The sequence below is a fragment of the Acipenser ruthenus genome, chromosome 40 (assembly GCF_902713425.1).
Source record: "Acipenser ruthenus chromosome 40, fAciRut3.2 maternal haplotype, whole genome shotgun sequence".
Lineage (NCBI taxonomy): Eukaryota > Metazoa > Chordata > Actinopteri > Acipenseriformes > Acipenseridae > Acipenser > Acipenser ruthenus.
This window is the reverse complement of record NC_081228.1, coordinates 2,767,975-2,788,265: the sequence shown is the minus strand read 5'-3', so window position 1 is coordinate 2,788,265 and position 20,291 is coordinate 2,767,975. Positions and strand designations below refer to the sequence as shown.

Sequence of the window (20,291 nt, the reverse complement as noted above, 5' to 3'; positions counted from 1 at the left end):
GTGCCTGAAACGCCACAGCATGGTACTGCATGTATAATACACAAAGAACATCAGTGAAAATGATTGCAAAGCAAAGTAATACAGTACATTGACAAAACAGCCATCCATAAACACAGCAAAAACAGTAAGCAAGCCAGGGAAGACCAGAACGCAATTCTCCATTTTCAAAACCATCTGTGAGGGAAGATGGGAATGGTGCACTTTTTTGCCAGTCTAAACAAACAAGGACCATTCAAAATCACCAAACGCTTAACCCAATACTGCTTCAGAAAGCCCTGTGCTCTTCAAACTGTAATTCATACCATATTGCTGCAATCTGGTGGTTAAAAATCACATCAAAAGCAAAGCATTACTCGTCAATAGGCCTATTCATGCAGCTCTGACATACTGTTTTTAAGACTTTTACGAGTAAGCCATTACTTTTCCTTTTATTTCCTAAGTTATACACCACATGTTTTTTTTTTATTTATTGTAATTGTTAGATTTGCTTACAAACTATTCTCAAAAGCTTTTATACAGACTGTGCCTAACAACTTCTACCCATATGTCTGAGTACAACACACCTTTCAGCACAGCACACTGGCCAGGACCCCAGACAGGACTCCTGGCACTGTCCTGCACTGTGTAATTGCGGAAGCAACTGGATCTCAGAGACAGGCTGTGGCTCCCTGCAGCTGGGCTACAGCTTGTTAAAGCTCTGATGAGCAGTGAGAACAGTGAGCTCCCTACCTAACGAATCCCATGTGTGGGTGAAGTGCACAGCCACCCCCTCCACAGCTAGCTCTGTTCTGACTTTCCTTCTTATTAAACTGGGCCATATATCAAAGGAATGCCTGCCTGCCTCTCTTTACTGCTTCCCTAAAACACAGAGGCAGCATTTCCATGTTCTGTGGTTTTCTGAAACACACCAAAAAACCAACAGACTTGGCTGGACCTCTCAGTCTCTATCTCTCACTCCTTGTCTCCCTCTCAGTGCATCTCTCTCCCTCTTTCTCCACCTCCTCCTCCTCTCAGTACACCTCTCTCCTCACACAATCTCTTTCTTTCTTTCTTTCTTTCTTTCTTTCTTTCTTTCTTTCTTTCGTTCTTTCTTTCTTTCTTTCCATCCTCGCACCACAACAGTTATTAAGATGCCCAAGGTATTTCTAATCAGATGTTTAACGCTAACAGTTGAGTTTTTTTTTTCTTTTAGAAATCTTTCCCCTTTTCTCTCATCCCCCTCTTTCTTTCTCCCGGCTTTCCTTCTCTCTGTATTAAATCACTTAGTTTTTTTTTTTTTTTTTTTTTTCACAATGAGACGGACATTCTTGGATTAAACCACTATTACATTTTCCCAGCCTCTCTCCCCCCACCCTTCCTCTCCTCCTCTAATTGGTTCAGGTCACGGTTTCCTCTCTGAAAGCTGGGAGGTCCTTCAGTCCCAGTTAAAGGGGGGAAAACTTTTTTTTTGGTGTGTTATTGAAACACTTTGAAGAACGTGCTCGTGCTGGGAGACATACAGAACTGGATCAGACAAGGTAAGCAGTGATGTGAATATATTCTGCATGGCTTCGTAGTACAGACTGCAAAGTCTTTGAAGTGACCTGGCTCTGCAGTCTGCTGTTTCCCATGAGAACAACCACTAGGCAGCTATTTACTAGTAACTGTCGCTTTATTTCAAAGGCTATTTCAAACATTCCTTCAAGCCAGGCTGCCAGCAAGCGTAGCGCATTGTAGCTTATTTTGTTTTCATGGTTATTGGGAGGTTAATACAAAACTTGTGTTAAAGGTCGTCTTCGCGTAGGCGTTAGTTTGTTATTTTTTCATTTCAACTTATGAAACATCTTTAACTGCGTAGTGGCCCACTGCGTCTTAAAAAAAATATATATATATATTGTTGCATTCTTGGAAAATGTTATCAGTCTAACAGAAGCACAGACGGGATCTGTTTCACCAGCCACAACCATTACTGCAACAGCAAAGAATGACATAGTGGCATTAAACCCACTGCAGTCTCAACAAGGACCTGTGAAAGGGGACAGTATAAAACTGAACATGATTGTGGGGCACTGTGGGCCCCGCTTCTGCCCTCAATAAAGGTCACTCCATTATAGCAAGGCGTAACTTCACTGGATTCTACCTCACATCTGGCAGCTAGGGCCTGGCGTGCATTAGCACTGGAAACAACTTTCAGTACTGGCTTGTTTTAAAGGTGCTGTAACTCAATAGACCATAAAGAACAGCAAACGAACGCAGCTTCTTACTGGCGAGATCCTGGAGAGCTGTCCCGCTCTCAAGCTTGCTCTCGGCACTGTGGAAGCAGCTTATTTGCATTTGTCTTTGTAACTTCTGTCATTGTAGCTTTTTTCCCCCTCAGGATTAGTTAGTAAAGGTGCTGTTCACTTTTAGATTTGGAGACTGGGCTATAGTATGATAAACAATAGTAGGGGCTTGTTTTTCCTAACTGTTTAACTTCAGACATTCCATCCCTGACTCATTAGAAAGTGTCCAACTGTGCTCACTCCGAGAGCGCGGGGGGGGGGGGGGGGGGGGGGCACAACACTCATTCCTCAGCTGTCATGTGATCCTGTGATCAAGGCGAGGAGAGAGAAAGCATTTGCAGTCTGCTTTACTTTGCTGTGCACAAAACCATCACATGGTTCAAGCAAGGAAGTTCTTAAAGAGGCAGAACCGCAATGCATGTTGGCAGGTCATAGTTTTTTTTAGCTCATGTTTTAAGAAAAGGCTTTGCCCCTGGGTTACAAGCACACAGTTAGGAGTCTTGTTAAAAATGTATTGTAGCAACCCAATCCAATCCAATAGAAGTATTTTTCAATGTATTGGGACAGGGAGTCTTTGCTTTGAAAAGATTGAAGGTATTGCTCCTAAAACCCACTTTTCCCAACAGAAAGTTCTTGCACTGATGCCATCCGGTGCCTTACTCAGCTCCCTCTCTCTCTCTCTCTCTCTCTCTCTCTCTCTCTCTCTAAGGGACACACAAAGATGTCTCCTCTCCAGCATTGGCCCCTCCTCTTCCTGCTGTTGCTGATCCGCTCGTCCAATCAGATCGAAGATAACAAGATTCCGAGCCTGTGTTCAGGACAGCCTGGTATCCCAGGATCCCCTGGAGTGCACGGGACCCCCGGCCTGCCAGGGCGAGATGGCAGAGACGGGCGGGACGCTGCCCCGGGAGAGAAGGGGGCACAGGGGGAGAGCGGGACGCCAGGTGAGAGGACACAGGCTGAACACACATCACCTCATTGCCAGTGCCAGTGCTTTTACATAGGTTACTATGTAAGGTGAATCCCTGGCAAATCAAATAACCTGGTATACAATCACTGCCACGTCAATGAGTTTGCATGGGATTCAGCAGCACTAAAAGACTTTTCTATTAGTCAAAGGTTTTAGCATGTCATGTGAATGTCTGTCCTGTTCACATGGTTTGTGTTAAACTAACAACACTCTAGTAAGTGATGGGTCATTGAAGCCATAAGTGCAAGTTCCAGAAACCATGACAGATGTGTTTGAAGTTTGTCAAGGGGCTGTGCTTGTAAGAGGAGTTTACTAAACGTTTGTCTTTTAAAAGCAGTTTTTCTGCCTGCGTTTTAAGCAGCCTTGATGAGTGTCTGCACTGACGCGCTTCTGTCTCGTTGCCAGGAATGTCGGGTCCGAGGGGCGACCGCGGTGACCCGGGGCAGCTGGGAGAGAAGGGGGAGAAGGGGCAGGCGGGGGAGTGCGCCGTCGCCCCCAAATCGGCATTCAGCGCCAAGCTGTCGGAGAGCCGTGGCCTGCCCACGAACGTGGACGAGGCGTTACGTTTCGACACGGTGCTCCTCAACGAGCAGGGCCACTACGACCCCGAGACGGGGCGCTTCACCTGCAGGGTGCCCGGGGTGTATTACTTCGCCGTCCACGCCACCGTGTACCGTGCCAGCCTGCAGTTCGACGTGGTGAAGAACAATCAGGTGGAGGCCTCGTTCTTCCAGTACTATGGGAACTGGCCCAAGCCCGCCTCCCTCACCGGGGGGGCCCTCCTGCACCTGGTGCCCAACGACCAGGTCTGGATTCGGGTGGGCATCGGGGAGTACAGCGGCTTCTACTCCAGCGCCAAAACAGACAGCTCCTTCTCCGGCTTCCTGGTCCACTCCGACTGGAAAAACTCAGCTGTGTTCGCTTAGCGGCTCGCCTTTCACAGCACAGTATCACCTTCGACAGGGCCCCACTGTTTACAAGCACCCACATAATCCTGTGTATGATTTCTACATTATATCCCAGTCCCGGTCCTGCAGGGTGATTCCACTCCAGGTTTAACAGGTAAAATTGGATCATTAACTACTTCAGGGTCTGGATGGAGGTTTAATTGATTCAATGAAACGATTTAGAACAGGGTTGGAACAAAGACCAGGAGTGGAAGACCTAGCTTCTGACACCCCTGCTACTGAAATGCACTGCCCTCCTAGTATTGGGACACCTGGGCTATGTTTCAAAGCACTTCCACTATACTGCTTTATTTTAAATATAAAAATAAAACGAGGAGCAACCCGCTTGAGAGTGCGTACAATGGGGTGAGTGGCTGTGAATACAACCCTTTCATTTATGACGAGTTGTTTTTTGGTAACGCTCTAAAAACGCAGGCGTTTTTTTGTTTTCGTTTTCTTTCAAAAAATACGATTAAATGAAACCACAGCCTCTCTGTGTTCCAAAACTGTTTTCTGTTACTAAGAAATGGAAGATTGTAGCTGCAAAAGATTTTTAAATAAATGACACTAATGACTGAATTTCATTCTTCTGCGTTGATTTGTGTGTTTAACTGGACTTATGATTTCATCCAACTGGAAGACCGTACACTTTAGAATACTTTCTGTCTCTAACCACTAGGCTGCACTGTTTCCCAGCACATGGAATTTATTTTATTGAGCACACAATAGATAGAATGTAAAATAAACTCCGTGTTATAGACACCAGTAAGGAAATACAAGTTGTCTATTGAGCAGGCTCAGCTCCACAATATGTACTGCACACCAATGGTATTGTAGGGAAATGTTTCAAATGAAACCTATTGCGGATACACAATTTATAGTTAAAATCTATGTAAGGGTAACGAAGGGATTCAAACCAATATTGTGAGCACACTTGAGAACCCTGTGCTCAAGCCCAGCTGCAGGATATTTTCCAGGACACAGAGGAACAAGGACTTGATAAAGTGGGGGACCTTGGTGTCGTGCGTTAATTGACTTGCCAGCTGTAACAGCAGATAAAAAGCATGAATACAACATGCATTACGAAATGAGAGGATGTCTGCTTTCTTTTTTTTACACCCTATTACAAAAACAGCAGCATTCCTTCTAATAATCAGCACAGCAGCTCTGCAGCAGCCAAACCCAATCCGTATTTCCACGAATTCAGCCTTAAAGAATGCAAGCTGACCACTAGCAGGCCTGCCGTAAACAAGGCTTGTGAGACAATAATGTAATGCATTCATGTCAGCCAGGAGCGTCTCTTCAGGATGCTCAAGGTCTGGCTTAGAGGACATTGATTTTTAAAGGGTAGAGAGTTTGATCTGAGACTGGATTTGATATGGATTAAGAGAATAATATCGCTAATGCTACATACCAGTCTTTGTAGGTCTAATTTTGCTCTCAAAAACAAATTTGGCTTTGTCTCAAAAAACATACCTATGAAAGATGAGCTCAAATAACAGTCTAATGATAGACACACACACATGCATGGCATATCTATTAACATGCAGCTAAACTTCAGCAAATGGTTAATTGCATAGTGATATTTATTTATGCCAATCAAAATAAACTGATTATTTTTATTCAGAACCATCATGCATCCTCTATATATTGTGCATTTTATAGCCTTAACATTCTTTCCGGAAATAAAAAATCAAAAAAATACATTAGCTTCAAACGAGGGACGTATACCGACTGCCCAAACAAAACTGGAAACTTCTTGAAGGGTGTGCTGCAGAGTTTGTCCACCAGAGGGCAGCAGTAATGTATTAATTTACGGTTTCAATCCCCCTGTAGCAGGTTCTCATCCTGGTCCATTGCCACAGACGGATTTTCTGGGATGTGTATGCTTAATCTCAATAAGATAAAAGCAATCTTTTACATATGTTTCTTCTGGAAATAACGAAGACACACACACACACACAGCAGTGATGCCATAGGAAGGTGAACTCAAGGACACACATTGCAAATTAATATATTTCCATATTGTTTTTAATCTCAACTGAAATGCAAAACCTCTGGTCCGGCCCTGCATGGCTGGTGTTGTTTAACTCTTTAAGCACCAAGTAACTTTACATAAAGACTGCCCAATGACTAAACTATTAGTATTTGAGAATAGCAGTGTGGAGTGGAGTTCTCTTTCCTATACTACTAGAGCGCTCTGCAGTGTGGAGTGGAGTTCTCTTTCCTATACTACTAGAGCACTCTGCAGTGTGGAGTGGAGTTCTCTTTCCTATACTACTAGAGCGCTCTGCAGTGTGGAGTGGAGTTCTCTTTCCTATACTACTAGAGCGCTCTGCAGTGTGGAGTGGAGTTCTCTTTCCTATACTACTAGAGCGCTCTGCAGTGTGGAGTGGAGTTCTCTTTCCTATACTGCTAGAGCGCTCTGCAGTGTGGAGTGGAGTTCTCTTTCCTATACTACTAGAGCGCTACCGTACACCTAGATATCACGATCAACTGCGGAAGAGAAAACCTATTCAAAAGTAATGCTGTCTCTCAGCAGCTTTTACAAGCCTTCACCTTTAAACAGTGCATTAGCCTCTTGTGAGGAATAGCATGCGCTACTTGCAGAGTCAAAGCGTTTAGCCTGCAGTGGCAGTGTGAGCAGCAGAGGTCGCCGTGGCGAGAGAGAATGAGGGCGTTGAATCAAAGTTTGCATCAAGAGCAACACAGCAGATTTAAAAAGACAGAAATAGAAAGCAGATAGAGAGAGGGGTGACTATCAGAGAAGGGAGGCGGGTATTAAGAACCCTCCCAGAGGCTGCCTGTTTTATCTCTCTCATTAAACACCACACCTAATGGAATCCTAGAGTCTGTAATGGGGCTGTGCTGATGGATTGAGAGAAGGGGGGAGAGAACAAAGGACCAACAAAGAGACAGCTTGAAAGCTACATGTGAGCAAAGGTGAAACAGAAGCAAGCAGAAAACCCTGAGAAACTGACTCAACGCAGTGACTCCAAAACAGGTCAAAGAAATAGACACGAACATGGTTATAATGTAAATGACTATTAAATGGCTTGGACATGCCTCAGTATGTTTGTAAGTACAGCAAAGCTAAAGTACAGCATAGTATTCCCTGGTCGCCCCAGTCCCAGCCAGGCCACTGCTTCCCACAGTCACTCAGACTTTTAGTCCCTAGGTTCCAGCATTTTAAACAGCCAGGTCAAGGGTTCGATGGGAAAGGTCTGCTCCTCTGCTATCAATAGCCATGCATCTGACTTTAAAATGTCTTGAAATGTCTTGAAATGCTTCGCTGGTGCCAGACAATGTGTTGTGGATGCTCCTGGGGAAACAGACACGATTCGGTTGCCAGATCCTGCCTGGAAATAGAGCCGTGACATTTTCATGTTTTTTTTTTAAACTGGTGACCAAAAATACCAAGACAGCCTTTACAGGTTTTTCCTCAAAGGGGCACTGCATGAAGAGCAGTAAATGCATGGTGCGAGGTGCAGGTCAAAGGTCATCAAACTAGGGGGGGCGCCCAAGGTTTTCAGGAAACAACTACAGCACATTTATTTTAAAAACCTGCTCAGTCAATTTCTGCACAAGTTGATTGGATTATGATTAACACAACATATTTTTTTGTTTCATGTATTTCCTGTTTAAATTGTAAAAGGTTTGTGGGACGCTGCACGTATAAAATATAATCCACCTTTTCATTACAGACATGTGGCTATCTGATACCAGCGCAGCCGGATTGATCTGTCTGGGAAAACATGAACAACCAACATTAATACAACTGATGCCCTCTTGGAAGTAACGTCATTCAGAGCACACTAGAACAGTGACTAAGTGCTTCTGAAGTTCTAGCATGTTGATTTCATAGATTTCTTAGTTTTTCTTGTTTTTCTACAGGGACCAACTTCTTATACTAAAATACAAAAAGAAAAAAACACCTAAATGAGGTCTTGAAAGAAATGGGAAGCGGGCCCCTCCATAGTCCTGCTGTGTCCCTTTAAACTCGGCAGGGGTCCCAACCCACGGTCCCCCGTCCCCCGTTAATTAGCGATCATTTGCAGCAAGATAAAAGCAGTACGAGAGAGAGGAGAGAAAGAGAGAGCGATTGAACCACAAAGGAATTGGAATGCCTTCAGCGGAAGCTCCAGACATCACCCAGCCTGAGAGCGTAAAGGCAATAGAAAAGGAAAAAAAACACACACACTCCCACTTCTACCCCACAACCGCCACATTAAAACAGACAATGCGCCTTCGCTTCTTCAAAGCTGTGCATGCGAGACCTGCAAAGCAAACGGAAGGTAGCATTTCAAGGACTTTTTAAAACTCCCTTTAAGTTGAGTTGCTATTTTTATTAGTGCCAAATTCACTCTGGAGTAGAACCTTTGGCAGAAACAAGAAGAACTCATCCAGCCACAAGATTGCATTGCTTTAATTAATTAATTTATGCTGCTTGGCAAATAAATGCATGATAGTACCACGGAGTACCTCGAAGAGACACAGTCCAGTTGTTTAATCTGAGGCATGAGCAATTACAACTCCCTAATCGGTGAAGTCTCTTATCTGATCTGGAGCAGACTCACAGCCCCAACACCAGAGTGGGAGTCAGAGCATCTCTCAGATAGATAGTACAGCTACATTAAAAGAGCTGTGCTCCAGACCACTGCGCTCCCAGATTCCATCGCGGAGGAATCCCAGGAATTCACGATCAGGAGACAGCACCGGGAGGCTCCAACCAGCCTCACTTATCCAGGCTTTCCCCAGTCACCTCAGGACATGGTAGAGGTATACCGATTCACTAAGGACACAATGCAATGGGGATCACGATCTGTATCACAACGCGTGTTAGGTTCCTGAGGGGCGATTTTGTATGATGTGTAAGAATATTGAAAGATCGCTAATGGATGACTGCTTTGTTAAAAGACAAGACATAAATCCAATGGAGTAGGTATTCATGCAGCAGCACCACATCAGCCACAGACAGGTTCTACTGTGAAATATGTTGCAATCCCATTGTGCTGCTGGTAACGAGTGTAAGAATGGGATGTAGGCTTTTTTATACTTTCCCATTAAGGTTCTGCTGTTTATCTGCTTAAGGGTGTTTGCGAGAGCCTGCTGGTGCTGTCTGATTGTCGTGCACAGTAGTTCTGGGACTATGTGTATGAAGGGTGTCTTGGCAGGGTGTGTGGCAAGCTTGGCACGTAGCACGCACACACAGAGGCTCACCGTCCTAACTAAATCCACCCACTCCCTCAATTTCTTCCTGGGAGCTGTTGATGGCAGCTCAGAAAAATCCCAGGAATTTCCAGATGGGTTTTTTACAGTCCAGATCAGACAGGAGAGGGAGGGGGGGGGGGGGGCTGGGTGGCACAGTGGGTTCATTCAGCAGCCTTTCCCCTCTGGGTGTTGAGGCTCAAGCTCAGTGTAGGCCTCGAGTGAAATGCAACTGGTTGCTGGTTTGGGTGGATAGCGATCTCCACAATCCACACTAAGGGTGTACTGGTACTCGTGTTTGATATTCCTGTTTTCCAAGGACATCTCCAATCCCAGCACAGCCCAGGTCCAGTCTTGCTAATGGTCTGAGACTTGACTTAACCTCAGTGGTTCTGTGGTCTGGGCTGCAGCCAGCTGGCCATTTATAAACTAAAAAAAGAAACGCAATAAATCTTTTCTATGCGCTTGCAACAGAGATGACTACAGGTGTTCAAATGCTTTACCGCAAAGCCAGGCAGCAGTTCAACTCTGTGCTAATGATTGAAACAATGAAACAACATTGCTCTAATGCAGCAGGGCAGCGCAAACGATTAAAATGACTGAGGCTGGGTTGTGTTCTCTGCTGGTAAAGATATCTCGAGGGGCGCTGACTCACCGTCTCTCCGAAACGTGAGACCTTCATCTTTTGAGAAGGAACAGCTGAATTATGACATTTAGGGAGGATTTTCACACAGAAAATGTCAAAGTTTGCTGATGAAAGACGCGCTGATAATTCCGACTCACTCTACTTTATTCTTCTACCTCTACAGTGTATGAGTACCTCCAAGCCCTCAATCAGGAATTAAAGCAGTAACACGCACTACCCACTCAGTGCCCCATTACTGCTTGATCAATACAGCCCTATGTCAATTAGACCAACGTTTTGGTCGACAGTACAAACTCTCACAATCACATGCAGTTGATTTATTGATATTTTAAGATAAAATGACAAAAAAAACCATATAAAAATAATACCGTGTTTTTCTTTACTGGTCAGGCTGACTTTTCCTTTGAGTCTGATATTCTTGATTGCTGGGCACAGGATACAATAGTTTAAGATAGATGAATAAATCAGAGCCTGCTCAGTTTTACAACTAGTCTGACTGGAGAAAGGCAAGATATTAATAGCACTTTGGGAAGCATTTTCTGACAAGATTAAAAATATCCATTCTCTGGAATCTGTACATGAAGCATTCCATGATAAACAAAGCGTGTTTTAGCTTTTATCCCCTGGCAGCCCTCGGGTACTCCACACCGCCTCTTTGGTTTGCAGTCTTCATTCATTATTTGTTTTTGGGATTAAAAGCAATGGGAAGCGCCTTTGGGTCTGGCAACAAATTCATAAACAATTTTGCAGGAAGGATTGAAAAGTATAAAAGATAAACATGACTTACTTATGAGTAAAGGCCGGGCAATATTAATTAAATACATCTTTTTTGTTTCAGCTTCACAAACTGTACTACTGTACATAACTAGAACAGATCCCAGAAAACAATGTAACAGGCGCAATATCAGTCCCCATCAGTATTACAGTCAAATTACAAAAACTGCAGCAACTGTGTGTGATCACTCCACGCTGACAGCACTGCATCTAAACCAAAAACCATCACCTATCTTCATTACAGTCGTTTTCTGTCTTGTTATTTGGTTCAATAACAGCCTGATAATTCAAATGAAATCCGATGGGGGGAGGGGGGGTTCAAAGCCACGACCCCCGCAATTCTGAATAGCAAACAATGTGCTTGTTTAGTTAAAGAGGTTTGTTCCCCTCGTCGAGCTGTTAGCTTCAAACACGATTACACCTCAGAAACACGAGGACAAAGAAAACGATGCACTTCTAGTTTGTTACGCTAAGAGTCCTGCTGTTCATTACACCAATTAAGCAACCAAGTTGAATCTGCAGTTTGTTTAATGAAAAGCAAACCTCATTCCTGTATGATTGAAAATCACAGCTTGGGGTACCATTAACTGAGCAGGGTTTTACTAGTCAAGGAAAAACAGTCATTTTAAATCTACGCTGCTTCCCTGTGCACTTCAAACAGACCTCGCAATTTTGAAAAAGACACTTTATCAGGGCCTAAAGGAGCGATGGACAGTTTTAGCAACGTTATCACTGCAGCCCTTTTTGCTGTGCTGTACATCTTTTGGTTTCTTATAGATAAACTGGTGCCCACTCATAGGATTACATTTCTGACCAACAGCACATTATTGGGTACCAGAATGCAATGCTCAGCAACTACTAATCTCAGCTGTGCCATTGCAAATCTACATTCAAGTAGAAGAGAACTCAAACCAGTGCTCACAGCAGCCTCTGCTAATTCTGTAATCACCCTGTGTGCATCATGAAACTGCAATACACATTAGGGCCAGGTTAAAACAATACAACGTCCCAGAGGAGCATGACTGCTCCAATTCAATGGGCAGGGAGCACAAAGGCAGCTAATTTAGAGGCTGATCTGTACAGGTCCAGCAGTAGACCAGCTAGCTACGTGTTTGCCTCGAACGCAGGTGAAGATTTATCTTGCATTGTAAGGAACGTCGTCACGGGGGCTGGCTCTGTCAGCGAGCCCCACAGGGGAGATCTGGGGGAGGGGAGAAGGCTTTGTCTTTAACAGGGTCGCTATGAAGTGTGGGCAATCTGTCACCAGCTGTCACCCACAGCCCCCAGGTGCCAATGCCATATTTCACTGCTGTCACCGGGCACGATCAGTACACACCCTAGGACCAGAGTCTGTCTCTGCAGGGGGGGACGCAAACTGGAATCAAACGTGCTGAATGAGTACAATTATATATATCTCAAGTTTACTGTTCTATCTACACAGCTGAAGAAGGGCTCCTGAAATATAGATTTTTCATAATTTACACCTTGTGTTCATCCAAAAAAAATAAAATAATAATTGTACACTGCAGTTATACCTCCTTTTAAATAGATCCCATTCCGTCACTGTGTGCACAACTGTACCAGGTTAAATTCCTTAGCTCTGTATCTATTTTATAATGCATATGTTTTTTTTCAAAGTTATGTCAGGGCAACTTCTCAAACTCCATGGAATTCACACAAACGCTTAAAATGTCTAAAACTTAAACAATGAATGACGAAGGGGACATACTGTTTGCAGTGTTGTTAGTAACCTGGACCAAATAAAGGCAGTCAAAATCATAAAAACACTTCACTGTTCAAGCAGCTGTGAATTAGCACACCGAGTCTCCAAACACACACTGGAGGCCAGAATTCTCTTCTCAATACATTTATTTTGTGGTTTCAAAATATTTGCATCATCATTATATACAGAGTGTGATGTTTATGCAACAGCAAAAAAAAAAAAAAAAAAACTGTTCAATTTTGTTCCATCTTAAGTGAAAGAAAGTCTCATTCCATCCCACCAGTCCTCAGAACCTAACAGGGCTATGAACTCAGCACATGGGTATATGCTGTAGCGTATGTCTCAATCCTAAAATTCTAGGTGATGCAAAACTTTTGGCCATAGCTGTAGTGTGTAATCTGAAGGTGCCCTGAAGTCAGTTGACTTTTTACTTTTCGGACATACAGGTCCAAATGAGTTTTTATCCTATTAATCAGTTTAACAAACGCAAATAGCTAATACGGATCAGACTAGTCTTTTTATTAAGCAGAAACAGATTTCCAACACGGCGCACACACCCTGGAGAGAAACGACACGGGGCACAGGCAATTACAGGAGGGGACGTGGGGCAATGTGTGCTCAGATTCGATGAACACATGATTGATGACATGTTAACAGAATCAAAACAATTTGAATAAATTGCTCCCCGCTCCCTATGTTAATCGTATGAAATCAGAATGTCCCTGCAGCTAAAAATCACACTGCATTAGACCTCCAGTGTGGATCCATTTATTACCCGAGAGGGGAGAAGATATTTGATAGGGCTTTCAGTCACTTCATCCACAGTCCATTTTTTGGTCCATTGCTCAATGCACAGAGCCAAGTGTCACGCACACACACACACACACACACAGTGGCTTTTCCTGGAAAACAGCGAGTTATCTGGGCCATTGTGGGATTCATTTTCAGGTACAACATACACAACAAAACAAGTTTCAGAAATTCACAATACAACCTTCGATTGGTCCGATTTGGTTGACACACCCCCCAGCAGGTCCTTTAACACTGACAAGGGGTTGAAATGTCACTGAAGCACTTCAGGGGTTAATATACACGCATCTGTTTGACGGTCCAATGACGCTACGGTTCAGATTTTCAAAGTCTTGTGTTAATGTATAACTGCACAAAGAGGTGGATTAGAAACATGCTCTTTTTTTTTGTAAAAACACAGTTTTGGTTTCAACTGGCCCACAGACAGAAGAATAATCATGAAACATACATCCCCCCATTTAAAGGCTGCCCCATGGGTCAGGCATCATTGGGTGTCTCTCTATTTGAGGTGTACCAGAATGTCTTTTAATGAATAATGTGTGTGTGGTGCAGATAGCCAAAGAGCTGCGGCCGCCCACGTTAACAGAACATGCTCATCAGCACAATATATAATATTGCCTATGACGCCTGACTTAAGAGACACAATGCACTTGTATGCCAAAGTGATTTTACATTTGCATTAGTGTACAAAAACACAAGAGTGTCTTCAAGGCATTCGCGTTTTTAAGACTTTATAGTATAGGATGTCCAGATTTAGGGGGGTGGGTGGTCATCGCAGGTCTAAAGGTTTTCAATGTGGCAAGAACAGCACTATAGTGTAGAAAGGGTTAACCCGAGGTGTGCTGTAGCTGTCTGGCAAACTTCAGTCAATGCTTATTCATAAAAGGTACAGCAAAGGGTTAGTGCTTACTGTCACTGAGGAAAGCAAAGCCAGGGTTATAATAACATCATTCCATACAGTGTTTATGAAATACACAGAAATTGTTTTGCAGCGTGTACCAGGAACTTCGGAGCACTCAAGAGACTGAGAGAATCAATACTGCATTAGAAAAAGGAATCATTTTATGCTTCAGCTTGGAATCAGCTGTAATTGTATACTTGACAGAAATTCTGCGGATCAATATGTTTGCACGGCTCACGGTGTAGATTCACTCAGGAAACTGGCACAGACATCTGTTGTCATTACTAAGTGTGAATTAAACACTTTGGAGGGGAAACATTAATCCTAATGATAAATAACAACACAGATATAATGTCCTTGTTTGTTTTAAGCCATGTGTTGGAACAGGAGTAATACTGTCTTCCCCTTAAAGCCATCCTCTGAAAATATTTCTCGCATTGGAGAAGTCATTAAAAGAAAAAGTAGCTTTAAATGATTATTTGTATTATTCTCAAACGTGATGTTCGCAGTGATTCTGATTGGGTTATACTGAAATGACTCACATAAGCTTTCTGTTTTTATAACTCTATGTTAAACTGTTACATATATCTATAACAGAACAGCTCCTAAACTCAGGGGAAGGAAATTTAAACTGACTTATTAAAAAATTAAGAAAGAAAACCTCCACAGCATTAGCGTAACTGCAATAATACCCCTCTGAATGATTGCAAACACCGTAAAAATGTACGGGGTGAAAAACAAACATTAAATAAGGAAGCTACTCTAGCATCAAACTACTGGCAAGCACAAGACTTTATATGATGTCTGTGTATTAGGACAGACACATGTTCATCCTTGGCTTGCCATTAGTCTGATAGATGACTTATCAGTGTAACAATGTGCCAATATTTAATGGAATGGCCCAGTCACAAAATGACCCATTTCACCACACATGTCAATGTCAGTAAAGAGATTGCTGATGTATAATCACCTGCTTCAGGATACCACAACCCCTGCATTTCACAGGGGAAAGAAGATCCCCATTTGCATTAGTCTGTGTGTGTGTGTGTGTGTGCAGCATTGGTAACAATGTGACCTAAAGGAAATACACTTGATCAGCGAGCTGCAACCATGGGCCTTCAGTACACCCCAAATCCAGGTTTCTGTTTCAACCACTTCTTTTTTTTTTTTTTTTTAGTAATGCAATCACATGATGGACAAACAGACTCCAGAGCAAGCATTGTGGTTACACAGGCTGTCTGCAGGGATGGCAATACGACTCCTATTGCATAGCAGTTTCACCCAGTCCAGGTTTTAGCAGTTTGAGTTATGCCTGACTCAGCCTAGGTCTGCAGCGTACCCCCTTCAAGTTCAGTTAGAAACTGCAAATATATTTGGTGACTCTTTACTACTGTAGTTTACAGATCTCTGCAGTCTTCTTTACTAAAAAGACAGACTGTGCTGGCTTTCCAGTTTGTTCACATTCCTAAGAAGTTTTAGTTATATGCTTGCTCACCTTTGCAAACTAAAATTAAATGGGAGTGTTTTGTTTGTTTGTTATTGGTTTCATTATATAATGTATCATATATGTAAGAAATATGTACAGGGCAATGCATCGTTAAATAAAAACATGCAACTTGTGTAGATATGCAACTAGGACTCATAGTAAAGCATGTGATGGCTATTAACTGCTATGCAATGGGAGTCTCATTCCCCACCATGTATACTCATATTCAGAAGGTATTCACATCCAATCTATTCTGTAACCCTGAGATTTGCATTTAGTCACAGCTCATCTCAGCTGTGTCAGAAGAATCTAGCTTGCATTAAAAAGCTGGAATGGTTCAAGCCGCTACGCAGTGGCAGCCTCTGATTTTGCCCCGATGAGAAGAGCCCCTCTCGAGTGAGGCTCAGAGGAATACATCCATGGTCTGTAAGATCATGTGTCTGCAGAGCGGGCAGTTGTGCTGGTGGATCGGCTGCCGCAGGAAGATGTCGGTGCAGTCACGGCACAGGCACAGGTGCCTGCAGGGCAGCAGCAGCACGGTCTTGACGCTGTCCTGGCAGATGACGCACTTCTTCCGCTCCTCGTGCTCCTTTAGGAGGGACAGGAGCTCGGTCTGGGGAGCCACCTTGTCCCCGTCCCCAGAGAGGTGCTTCTTCAGAGGCCTGTCTCTGCTGGAGGTCCCTGGCGGAGGATCAGGGTTCTGTGGCTGCGGTGGTGGTAAGGGAGGTGGGGGTGGCAGCGGTGCACGGACTGCTTCAGGGGGTCCTTGTGCATCAACCGGCCCAGCGTCTGCCCTGTTACTTCCAGCTGCTTGCCCAGTCCTGCTGCCCCGCCTAACCGCCCGTTGCCAGATCTCTAAAAGCAGCACGGCTTGCGTCCGCGCCAGGACCAGCAGGTACAGCCTGTGCACTGTCCTCTGCAGACGGGAGAGCGAAGGCACGGTGCTCATGTAACGCAGCGTGCGCTCCACCACTCTGCGCGCCAGTCCTGGGTTCACATAGAGTGTGGCCATGGCAACGATGACCAGCGTGAGCAGCAGGCCGTACAGGTTCAGCAGGAAGATGCTGACGAAAATCTGACTGAGGGAGTGGAGGAATTCCAGGGCAAGCTGGCAGGGGGTCCACAGCAGGATGGCAGTACCCACCAGGCTGCTGGAGAGGTAGCTGAACAGGGATAGAGTAAGCTCCAGGATTTTCTGCACCGGCCCCGACACTGCCTCCCAAGCAGCCAGCAGCACGGCGAAACAGTTCTGGGTGCCGATCAGCAATATGTTGACGACAGTGTTCACTAAATAGACAATCAGGCTCAGGGCAATGCCACAGCCATCGCAGATCTGTCTGAAGAAGGAATGCCCGGACAGCAGCCCCCGGTGGAACAGCTCTTTGGTCCTGAGCAGCACGTGGGAGAAAAGGTGACCCACCATCTTAAAGCTCTCGGGCACCCCGCAGAAAACCCGAAACCAGCTGCCCACCATGTTGAAGGAGCCCTGAGCGACCCCCAGAATGGTGTCTATGGTTGTGAGCACACAAATCAGGCTTAGATTCCAGCACTGAAACACCCCCGTGGTCAGGAGAGTGGGTAAACTGTAAACAAAGTAAACGATGCCGAACAGGAAATTGAGTAGAGAGGATACGATGCAGAAATTCAAGTCCAATATGAAGCACAGGAAGTCTATGGCTCTCCCTACGGAGTTGAAAATAAAATAGATCAGACCCATAATGGTCGGTATGTTTTGTTTGTTAAATTTTACAACGGGCAAACAGTCTTGGAAACTGCGCTGTAGTACTGTGTGTAAGAACAGTATGTTGTGTTGAATTGTAATGGTGTCTGGCCCCACATGTAACGACACACATATGCCTGCTACATTAGCAAACAGCCACACAGTCACATTGTTTCTCCTTCTTGTTTCACTGATATTCGTTTACATCCAGAATGTCATAGGCAGGCTACACTGACCCCCCCCTCCATCACATTTTCAACGGCATCCAAAAAGAATCCAAATTCTGATTAAAACAGAACTACATCCCGTTTCTTAAAATCCAACGGGGTATTATGATCTTACCGTGCATAAAGCTGGCACTGTCTCTGTGTTGATCGGCTTTGTTTCTCGCACGTTAAAATTAATTGCTCGAAAACAACTCGATAAAGCCTCCTTTCACTAAAACGGTGAACCATGAGATTTCAACAGACCCCGTCCTTATTGTTAGCATCTATCAAGGATAAACGTCCTAAGTTTTAGATTCCGTTTGTTTAAGTTTTCAGAGGCTGGTGAAACTTTGATGAAACTGTAACCGAAAGTTTCGACATCCTGCACGCCGCCATGTTTCGCCAGTCGTGTTTAATAGAACACAGCACCGCCTGGGCGAATCAAACAGAGCAGCCAGGCAGAAGTAGACGAGCACAGAAAGCCGTTGCGTGTGGCTGTCTTATCCCAGTCCCGCAGAATGGACAAAAGTTTACCCAAACTTTGTAACGTAGTACAAAAAAGGTAATGCTAAGGGGCGTTTATGGCAGAATATTATTCAGATAAGAAGCAACAATCCTTAAAATACTGTACTGTACTGTACTTAAGTGTACTATACAGTACATCAACGCAGAACGCGCTGCGTTTCCAGTTTTCCAGAGACTAACGGGTTAATTCCACCCGCACTCTGATTGGCCGGTTTAAATTTTCTATGCGTTTCCATTTAAAATAGGGGCGTGGAAGGTCTGGACTTGTTATTGGTCACATTCTCAATACAGGGCTGGGTATTGGTTTGAATATGTGACTCCGCCCAAATCGGTTTGCTATGAACAGAGTAAACAAAGACCACATGGTAGAAATGGATATAGAATTTTACTTTCCGCTGCTAGGCAACCAGAGTGCATAGTAAAGCATGTAAAGTTCGTGGTACCCGCCTTAATTTATATTCATTTTTTATATATGTAGTGTATAAAGCACCGGGCCCTCCTAAGACTGCAGACAGAGGTAGTAAACTGTGCCTAGCTCTGCCAATTACATTGCACTGAACCTGGGGCAGCAGGGCCCTGTGGTCTGTACACTGTTTTTTAGCTAGAATAACACATAAAATATACATTAAACCTATACTGCCTTTAGCTGGCACAGTTTTGAACACTCAAAGACTATACTAACTGTGCCACTAGCATTATTTTCAGTTGTCTGATTCAATAAAGCACTTTTAGTTGTGGGCGTTAGGAACAACACCTCATGTGTTGTAGCTGTTTGGTTTTAATAATGACAATGTGTAACGGCCTTTAAATAATGAAAACAAACTGGAATGCAAACAAGGCCTGCCATAGAAGGCTAATCTAGAGCAATAGTGTTACATGTCAGTATTACATTGAAATTGATAGTGGGACACTGTAGTTTGACATACGTAGTTTCATATGATTTGAAAAGTTAGCATGAAGCCATTTATTTAAAACGTATGGAGACTCATATCCAGCATGTATTCTGTATGAAAAAATATTCAAAGTTGTGAGCACTGAAATCACGGTAGGCATGCCATACTCGGATTCTAATCTACCTAATGTACCAGGCCCTGCTATCAAAGGGTTTCAGAACTACATTTAAGCAAATAAATAGTTCTGCTTTTATGGCCATGTTTGGCATTGAAAAATGAGAACAGAGTCTTTTTCCAATGTTTTTTAATATGCATTCCAGATGATTTGATCTCAGACGCCAAGTTTATTTTCATTCAAACGTTTTTAGATACGCTGGGAAACAAATGCCATATTAGAGCAGCTACCCACTGAACCTACCCACTGGCTAACAGGGAGCTATCCACATTCTTTTCCTGTGATCTCTCCAGTAATTACACTGAAGCTGGAAACGTTTGCCCTTGTAAATGTCTGGAAGCAGGAGCTCATTGTTGTGAAAGGCACAGTACAAAGGGATCAGCATTGAAACGAATACATTCAGGACCCAAGACAACATGCTGTGTGAGGGTCCTGTGACAGGGTGAAAAACCCTCACTTGTAACAGTGTTTATTTTTGTCATTTGTTTTGTGTTAACCTGTTTTGTACCTGTACTTATTTTCCTTCACTCTGTAAGGGTGTGGACTAATTTTGATTCTGTTATTATCATTATTAATATAATTAATCAACTATAATTAAGATGAGAGTGACTCACGATTGAACTTAAACAGCGTTTTATTTATTGATTCCAAGTTCCAAAGATGACATGCCTAAAGAACACGTTGGCATTAGACTTGCGATGTAGCATAACGGTAATTCAATAATTGGCCAGGTTACCTGTCCTACTGGGAGTGGGCCTTTGTAAACAAGTTGTTTGCAACTTGTATGGCTTTTCCAGCGAATAAAACTTCAAATAAATAAGTAAAGTGTATTCCTCGTCACTTTCTGTTCTCCTGCTTGACTTCTAGTTGAAACATTTGTCACACAATTTATCAACAAGGATTAAGTAAAACTATAAATGGTCAGAATGATTTACCTATCGCAGTGTGTGTGCTAACCCTAATGGCATTCAGGAAATGATGAACACCAAAGCTTTCCACATTACAGCAATCTGATGCAGCTCCAAAACACTCTCTTTATTAATCAA

At 43.6% G+C, this 20,291-nt stretch overlaps 2 protein-coding genes across 2 annotated transcripts; one reads left to right on the top strand and one right to left on the bottom strand.

The window, feature by feature from the left end:
* Positions 1-778: 778 nt before the first annotated feature.
* Positions 779-4,757, top strand: LOC117966656 (complement C1q tumor necrosis factor-related protein 5-like). Its single transcript, XM_034913119.2, has 3 exons — positions 779-1,517; positions 2,971-3,205; positions 3,637-4,757. Exons 2-3 carry the CDS (start codon positions 2,983-2,985, stop codon positions 4,155-4,157), a joined length of 744 nt encoding a protein of 247 aa, XP_034769010.2. The 5' UTR covers positions 779-1,517; positions 2,971-2,982; the 3' UTR covers positions 4,158-4,757.
* A 7,900-nt stretch (positions 4,758-12,657) lies between these two features.
* LOC117966631 (E3 ubiquitin-protein ligase RNF26-like) lies at positions 12,658-18,267 on the bottom strand. Its single transcript, XM_034913056.2, has one exon. The coding sequence runs from the start codon at positions 17,441-17,443 to the stop codon at positions 16,130-16,132; it is 1,314 nt and encodes a 437-aa protein (XP_034768947.2). The 5' UTR covers positions 17,444-18,267; the 3' UTR covers positions 12,658-16,129.
* Between the last annotated feature and the right edge of the window lie 2,024 nt (positions 18,268-20,291).

What these genes read in the sequence shown, in the direction of transcription:
- LOC117966656 (XM_034913119.2), top strand. Translation starts at nt 2,983, where the DNA reads ATGTCTCCTCTCCAGCATTGGCCCCTCCTCTTCCTGCTGTTGCTGATC. An exon ending in GGGGGAGAGCGGGACGCCAG is followed by an intron (nt 3,206 to 3,636) that starts GTGAGAGGACAC and finishes TCTCGTTGCCAG; the next exon opens with GAATGTCGGGTCCGAGGGGC.
- LOC117966631 (XM_034913056.2), bottom strand. Translation starts at nt 17,443, where the DNA reads ATGGGTCTGATCTATTTTATTTTCAACTCCGTAGGGAGAGCCATAGAC.